This window comes from Acanthisitta chloris, unplaced genomic scaffold (assembly GCF_000695815.1).
Source record: "Acanthisitta chloris isolate BGI_N310 unplaced genomic scaffold, ASM69581v1 scaffold1937, whole genome shotgun sequence".
In the NCBI taxonomy this organism is placed as follows: domain Eukaryota; kingdom Metazoa; phylum Chordata; class Aves; order Passeriformes; family Acanthisittidae; genus Acanthisitta; species Acanthisitta chloris.
The window spans coordinates 90,642-99,289 of NW_008680733.1; the positions used below are offsets into that span (position 1 = coordinate 90,642).

Consider the following 8,648-nt stretch of genomic DNA (forward strand, 5'->3'; position numbering starts at 1 on the left):
CAAGTCATAAAAACATATTTAAAGAAAAAACAAAAACCAATCAACAAGAAATAAGGCCACAAAGTGGTTTTGAAGACAGAACTAATGGTAAGGCTTAACAAGTTATCATCTTACAAAAACCTGCTTTTAAGACAAGGATTTAGAATCGAAGCATTTGTGCTAATGCAGTAGATGAATAGCAACACAATGAAAAGCCACTAACACCTAAGCAAGCTGAAAGCATCAAGCAGCAATGCAATCAGAGTCAGAAATATCTGAAACCTGGAATATGGGAATCAGCACTCTGGGGGTGAAATGAATATTCAAAGTTTTGAACATTGCTATGATATGAGCTCAAAATCTCAAGTACCTCTTCAATTTTCACTTTCTTAGGAGATTCTTCTTTATGGGGAGATGATGCCCTTTTCACTGCTGTGACAGGGATAGGCATTTTTGTTGCAACATTTCCTGAAGTTCTTGGTGATGGATTTAGTAGATATGCTGAGGGAACAATTCTAGAGATGGTAGGCTTTGGTGGTGGAGAAATGGCTGGTTGTGTGGCAGTTTGAGGAATGCTTTCATTTGAAGTACCTGTGGATAAGTAAGTTAAAGAGCTTCAACAAGATGAGTCAACACAATCATTTCAGTTCAAGCCCTGGTGGTTTTGGTCTCTGTTCAAAACCACTGGTCTCAAGTGCATCAAAGTGGGGCAGTTAATGATATAAGCATCACGTTTGGAACCACAGGTGTGCACACATAGCAGGGTTTAGTTTTGAGCTCATTCTGAGAGAGAATTTCTGTACCAGACACAGAGTAGCTATGTCAGTGACACTGCTTGGTGTCATTAACTCTGCTTAAAACAGCACACTGTACTGGCCCAGACAGAGCTCTGTGCTAATACAGCTGTATTATTCCTGGCACCCAAGGAAGTTGTACTGCTTCTGTACCTAGCTATATCTATATATATATATTTATGTATGTGTGTGTGTGTGTGTGTGTGTGTGTGTGTATATATATATATCTGCACTGCCAATACTGCCTTAAATCAAATCCAAGAGCAATCTGATACTCCCTTTGTCACTCAAACAGGAAATTTATTGCTTCTCAGGCTTAGATTACACAATGACAAATATGAAGTCATCACAGAGCAAAAGATAAAGAACTGACATTATACACATCCTCTTGAAAAATGCTCCATATGACAAAGATCTATCTCATCAATTGCCTGCCTCAAATCAATAAGCACACACAGGGAGATGCTCCAGGATGAGAAAAAAAATATATTGAGGAAATTTTTCATTAACAACTATCAAGTCATTAACATTCTGATTAACCAAAATACAAGAAGGAACAATTTCTGATATGTTTCCAAATCCCAAAGCCAGTCATGGCATTTAAGCTTCATTTAGTGCTCATAGAAAAATTTTAGTAACACTAATGCACCTGTGACAATACAAATCAGAGAGCAGTAAGACTCCACCATCCCACATGTCAAGAGTGAAATGGAGATTTCATCTTGAAAGGCAAACCAGTTGCTCTCCTGTTCCATCTATTTCTGACTTGCTCCTTGTACACACCTAAAGTTCTGGCAAAAAAGAGGAGTTGCTGACTCTAAGTGAACAATTTCACTAAATGCTTTTATTCTTTCACTAAAGAGTCAAATTTTTAATTTATTTTAAAAAATATTAAGTGACATGTACTTTTGCTTGCAGATAGTAATGGAGGATAAAGTCAGCCCACACAGTGGGACATATCTGAACACATTATCAGTAAGGAACATGTGTTCCTCTTACATATGATTCTTTTTCATTGCTAGAAACAATTTCATGGAGCACAAGGAGCTGGGATGTGGGAGCACAGACTACAGACAGTGCAGAACTACCTCGTGTTTAGCTACAAAATGAATTCAAACGAAACATAAAAACTGCTCTTCCAGCTTCAGATAGTTTTTTCCTCATTTGTCCAACTCAACTAAGCCATTGGAAAACTATTGCTATTGTGAATGACAAATTTAAATCCTTCAGAATAATAGACAAACACCATGGCACAAAATATTGCACCATGATTTTCTGAGTCCTAAAGAAATTATTTACATCTGTGTATCAAGGAGAATATCTTTCAGCATGTGAAAGACCAGAAGATTCAAAGTGGAAGAAAAATGGCTTTACAAACATGACCAAAACAAAACACTAAAAAAATCAATAGAAACACAATACCACGCCATTTTCCTTACCCCCTGAGCTTTCACTGGAATTTATTTGTGGCACAGTGACTTCAGAAGCCTGTGTGTTGGTCACAGATGCTGCTGTTACAGCTGGCGCAGGACTGCTTCTGCTGAAAAGAGAAAACTTATGAAATGCTGAACACCTGAGCAAAGCTATGGTGCTACACAACCTGCCTTTCACCACCTCATATGCATAACCAGTAACCAGACCTGATGTCTGACCTACGTTACAGCTCAGAACATCAGTACAAAGACAAAAATGAGCACTGGCAATCTCCTATCAAACTCGAGCAACAGAAGTTATTTCAAATGTTTAATTTAAATCACTTCGGCAACAGCTTTTTTAGATTAGGGAGAAGTTGCACTAAAAAAAAAATAAAAGGCAAAAATTGAGGTAGTGTCCACCCAAATAAGGTGCAGGGGAAAGCATAGCAACTGTATTTTTTACAGAGAGAGTAATCAGGCACTGGAATTGGAGGTGGTGGATTCACCATCCCTGGAGGTTTTTAAGATGAGACTGGATATGGCAGTTAGTGCCATGGTCTAGTAACCACAGTAGGGTTGGACTTGATGATCTTGGAGGTCTTTTCCAACCCAGCTGATTCTATAATTATATAGAATCATCAAGGTTGGAGGAGACTTCTAAGATGATCAACTCCAACCATTAACCTGTCACTCTGCTGTAACCCCCACACCATATCCTCCAGCATCAGATCCAGATGCCTCTTAAACACTTCCAGGGATGGTGACTCCACCACCTACCTGGGTAACCTACTGCAGTGCCTGAACATTGTAAAGGGGAAAAAAAATAATCCCTGACATCTAATCTGAATTTCCCCTGTCTCACTTTATGATTTCTATCCTGAAGGATGAAACAAAACCAGTGTCTCACTCATGCACTATTTGCCAGGCTTTTAACACACGTAATTCAGGAACGGAGAGAGCAGCAAGACTGAAAGTGTTCATTACCCCTGAGAACTTCCAGAACTGTTCAATGGACTCGTCTTCATAGCACTAGTAGGCGAAGGCACAGACGTGCTGTTATCACTGTCCATAGACAAGTCTAGGCTGCTGTCATTCAGAGTTGTCAACCTGATCCCTTCTGTTGAATGCTGCAATACAAAAGGCAAAAGAAATTCTATGAGTCAATGAAGATTCAAGCAATTTCAAAATGCAAACATAAACGGAGAATGTTCAAACCCTTTTATGTGTAAGAAGTCCACTATCCTATCACTGCAAGCATTTCTACTGCCACATTCACAAATCTGGTACAGATTTGTCTGCATGATTCATGCTCCAAAACAGTTAGTGCATTTAGTGATTGTATTTTTAGCTTAATTTTGAGTTTCTTTGGTTTAGTGGACTTAGAGATACTTTCATTAACTTTATAAAGTAACTGATGTACATCAAAACCACAAGCAATAAAAAGAATTGAGACTGATTTGAATTTAGTCAAAAGAAACCATTCTGTGACATAGTATTACCTAGAGAGATGTATTAATTGTATTTTACACTGTCCCCTGACTTACACTCAGTGTCAATAAAGACTTCCAGTCTTTAAAACAGCAGTTAGTATAAAACAGCTATAGAAATAAGGCATGTTGTTCAGATAGACTTGAAACAGACTATGTAACAGTGTTTTAGCTATTCAAAAAAAACAAGCAAACCTGTACTGCTCTCAGATTCAGCTAATCAAAGCAGCAAGGATTTTGAAATACAGACTGAACTGTTCAGTGTTCCAACCCCTTCCCCCTGGCTTCACTGTTAAGTAAACAATATCCAACACAGCATCTTAATTAAAAATTAATTCTACCACTTTCATACGTGACCACACAGGTAAACTTTACCTTGAGGGAGAAAATAACCCTGGCCAGACAATGGGCAACTTTCTGTCAAAACTGTCACTTAAATGTTTTACTCTTAATTAAAAGAGTATATGATACCCAAAGCTGCCAAACTGCAGGTTGAAGAATACTTTCCTTGAAATTATCCCTGAATGATTCAGTTTCAGTTACAGCACCAGACTACCATCTCAGATACAAAAAGGAAGCAACCATTTCAACAGTCTATTCTATTTGCTGATTTGCAATTTTACATTTAGAAACAAGCCTGACAGAAAAATCCAAGTAATAAAAGAGGAAAAAGCTGATATATAGCAAGAATTGCTTGTCTGGCTGTTCTATTGGTATTGTTATAGATGCTTCCTTTAGGTGATCTGCATGTTAAAATGGCAAGAGAGCTTTAAAACCTTCTTAATTACACTGTATTAAATCTGTTTAGTTTAGGAAGGCCAACAAAACACAGTATTTCAGCCAGACCTGAAGATACAATCCACATCGTTAGTGTTCTGGGAAACCAACCTAGCATTATATTTAGTGCATCTAGTAATACTGCTACAGTCAAATGAGAGCACATTACAGCTAATATTAAGACTTCAAAACATGATTTCAGTTCTTTGATTAGTAAAACTAAAAAGCTGAGGAATCATTTCTCGATGGCATTTTTATTGCTCTCAAATATTAGTCAAGTTTACCTTTTTCTTTTTCTGGAGCACGTGATTAGGTAGCAGTTGGTGAAGTTGCTTACGTTTCACATGCCTTGCAGCAATCTTCATATCCATCTCAAACATCTTGCTGTTTATTGCTTGCCTATAAACTACACAATTAGAATAACATTAAGACATACTGAAGCATTTTGTGAAGTCCACTTATGTGCCAAGGCAGAAACAATTTGCATTTCAGAGTATTTATCACCCTCAAAAACAAGTATAACCTTTCCTTGTTCTGGAGGAAGAAAGTGAACTGCTTACTATGCCAGCACTGATAGTACAAACAAAAACATTTCTTTGGAAATAGATGATCTGTCTTCCAAGGAAAATCTCTTGCAAGCACATAGTTCTCTAACTCTATTGTGAACAAGTTTTAACAGGAACAGCTCTGAAGCAAAATGTTCATTTCATCTCAAAGGGACTAAAGACAGAAATAAGATTTCCTCATAAGAATTACAGGATTTACACAAAACTATTTTCCTTCACAGCTGATCTTATTTATACAACTCCTGCAACAAATGGATTCTAATTCAAGAGTTGAATGCTCATGTGCCAGCTAATACCTCACAAATCATTCTGGCAACTCAGACACCACTAGTTCTATACACAAGTGATTTATGCTTTCTTTTCTGTTCTGGGTTTGGTTTTTTTGTTTGGTTTTTATTTTTTGGTTGGTTGGTTTGGGGCTTTTTGTTGTTGTTCTGGCTTGTTTGGGTATTTTTGTTGCTGCTGTTGTCACTTTGGGAGTTTTTTGTCAGGGTGTTTTTCTTTTTGTGTGGTTGTTTTGGGGGGTTTGTTTGGTGGGGTTTTCTTTGCTTTAGTTTTATCTACAGTGAGCTATTTCTCTTCACCTCAGAACATCTACTTGTGGTGAGTTAACATGTTAAGTGTTTATAATAAAGTAGCTGCACTGCAGACCAGTATCCCTGGTTCAAGTGAAGCCAGGCATAAGTGAAGAACTTGTCATTTCACACCGACTGCCTAACACAAGGTTGAACAAAGCTGTGGCAGATGTATTAATAAAAAGCATTCTGCAGATCTTAAATACAAAAACTTAAGAGGTATCTCCCTTATTCACTGTCTAGTCTACAAACAATAAGGAATCTCACTGAATAGGCTGTGAAGGTGTAATTAATAGGCTGTTAAGAGGCACACAAAAAGCTCAATAAATGCTGCATATCAAAGAGCATCCTACAGTAATTCTTAGTATTGAAGAAGCTCATAAAGCCTCTTTGCAAAGATTATACAAGTTACAGTTGAGGTAGGGGCAAGCTCAGAGAAACCAGACATGGTTAAAGCTTCCCAAATTCCTGACATCAGGTCTCAAAGGATCCAAACAATTTCATTCTCTAAATGCTTTGTTAGTTTTGACAAAGCCTTAGTGTCTATTCCAAAAGACAAGGCAAAGAAGTCTTGGGGATGGATCTACAACAACGTAGACAGACTCACAGATTACAAAAAACCCACAACACACAAACAGCATTTGTTTACCAGACTGTTACTTCTGGAAGCTTGTTTACAAATCGAAAACTGTGCATCACAGCCTACAATGACTTTGATGAGATGCTACTTCATTTAAAATTCCATGTATTTAGAGTAACTTCAGGAATGCAGTGTGAGTAAATCACATTGAAAATCCTAAGTGCAAGTTTTAGTCTTTTCTTACCACAAATCTGCCAAGTATACTAGTGAAATATCTCTTTATAAACAATAAAAGACCTGAGAAATTTTAAGTTCTGTATTCCTCCACTCCTTCAAAGCAGCAGTCAAGGGATTGCATCTTTTCTGAATTCCCCCAAATTAGGATGATCTATCTAGAGTTTCACCTTCACCACTTACAATCACAAGAAATATTCCACCTCTCAAGAAAATACAAATCCCTTTGATAGAGAAAGAGGTGTCCCACTGCAGCTATGTAAGACAATAAAGAACTCTGAAACATTGGCATGATTAATAAATACACAAATACATATATTTATGACATTCACTCATACACCCAACACTTAGGGTGTGAGGTGGATAAAGGTCAAGATGTCCAATTTCTGTGCTTCCTCAGACTTACTGAGTCTTAGAAATCCAGAGCCCAGGATAGCATTAGATAGCAGTTAAACCCATTCCTTTAACTCTGAAAACAGACTACTTGAGCCTCAACTGTCACTTGTTTAAAAAAACCACCCAAAATATTGCAAATTTAGTAGATAAACCTGTCAAAGCTATGGTTCCTTAAACTTTGGAGAGTCATACTCTCCAGCTGTTACTTTGCTTACAAACTTCTTATGTGAATTCTAAATTATTGGTGTGAATCAAAAAGTAAACATCAGAAAAAGTCAAAAAGCTTTCTTGCACTGAGTACTGGATATGCAAGTAAAAGTTACTGAGTCAATTAGTTACTACGAAACACCATGGAATAAAAAAAATTTTGTTAATCCACTGATAAATTTAATGTTGCCAGATAACAAAACATATTTAAACTATACTCAAAATATTTGAGGTTACACTTGCTAGTTTGCATGATAACTGTTTAATAAAGTCACAAAATAAGGCACACTTCTAGTGAGATCTGCAAGATGTGTGCGTAATTTTACGCACTTTTAATGAATACAAACTGAAAATGGTTAGTCTGAAGTGTCTAGAAGCACTAATTCATTGAAAATACATTTCTCTAAAAAACAGCCCTAACTGCTCAGCTGAATCCTTCTATTCTAGGTGCAGAAACAATGCTACTACTATTACAAACATCATGAATAAAGACTACATTTTGAACAAAGACAGTAAGTTCAGCAAGTTTAACAATACCAGAAGATTTAGAAAGCAAAACTCACCCGTGTCTGTAAAAGACTGAATGTCATAGGTAAGATCAACACTTAAATTTTCAGAGTTTTCAGTCTTCTTAAACACTAACCCAATCACCCACATTGTTCGGTATTCCTCCCTGCAAAATGTTATAGAAAACAGACATGTAATACTGACAGAAGAACAAAGGAATTTAATAAGTAATCTGCTGTAACAGACAACAATTGGATGTTTTAGTTCCACTAGCAATGGGAAGCTAAACCTTAGAAAGGCAAACCCAAAAGCTGATTTAATGATGTTCCCTTTTCATTCACTATATAAAACGTCATGAAACACTGACACATCTCCAGCAAATGTACTGAGATCAGCAGCAGATTACTTCACTCAACTGTGCTCCTGTACAGATTCTCTCGTGTAGTTACAACCAGCCAAGAGATCTGAAAGTCATTAGAATCTATTCCCCGACTAAGCAACTTCAACTTTGCCACCTGAATTTGTCTTCAATGCTTACATTTTTTAACTGCAACTGACCACAAATTGCAGTTTTCAGTTACAAGTTTCCCTTTGACAACTCCCCCTCACACTGTCTCCCTGGGAAGGTGAAAGAACACACTTTGTTCCTGTTGGGAAAATGACCTTTCCTAAGAGTGTTGTCCTCTGGAATAAGAGCTAATTGGAGCCTGTGATTATGCAAAGCAGTTGTAGCTGTATTCACCCACTAAAACGGTGCTGAGGAGGTACTGCCTGATTTTGTCTAGTATCACTTGCAACATGCAAGAAATTTGTGTATATAACTTTAAAAAAAAAAAAGCAGCACCATGCTGCCACTTGAAGCAGTTGCTGTCTAGAAAAGGCTGTGTGGAAAGCAAACAAAGCTTTTCGTATACCCCAGCGAGGACAAATTTCTTCCCTATTCTCACATTTCACACAAAAATATGATTCTTTACAAATTAATTACAGCAGTATCTAGAAAGAAAATAAATTCTTAAAGACTTTTTAGCCCACACACACCTGCAATCACTGTTTTGAGTGGGGGAGGAAGGGGGAAGGTGTCGAGAAAACATAAAACCCTAAACAATCTGAAGTACTTGATATTCTCTCCAC

General features: G+C 37.2%; 1 protein-coding gene across 1 annotated transcript in view; it reads right to left on the minus strand.

The window, feature by feature from the left end:
- Window positions 1-8,648, minus strand: part of PAPOLA (poly(A) polymerase alpha) — a gene marked incomplete at its 5' end in the record, with an annotated part of 31,349 nt that overhangs the window by 4,142 nt on the left and 18,559 nt on the right. Inside the window, 5 exons of the mRNA XM_009077797.1 lie at window positions 350-570; window positions 2,213-2,313; window positions 3,173-3,315; window positions 4,737-4,858; window positions 7,574-7,683. Coding sequence (XP_009076045.1) covers window positions 350-570; window positions 2,213-2,313; window positions 3,173-3,315; window positions 4,737-4,858; window positions 7,574-7,683 — 697 coding nt within the window. The remainder of the gene's footprint in view (window positions 1-349; window positions 571-2,212; window positions 2,314-3,172; window positions 3,316-4,736; window positions 4,859-7,573; window positions 7,684-8,648) is intronic.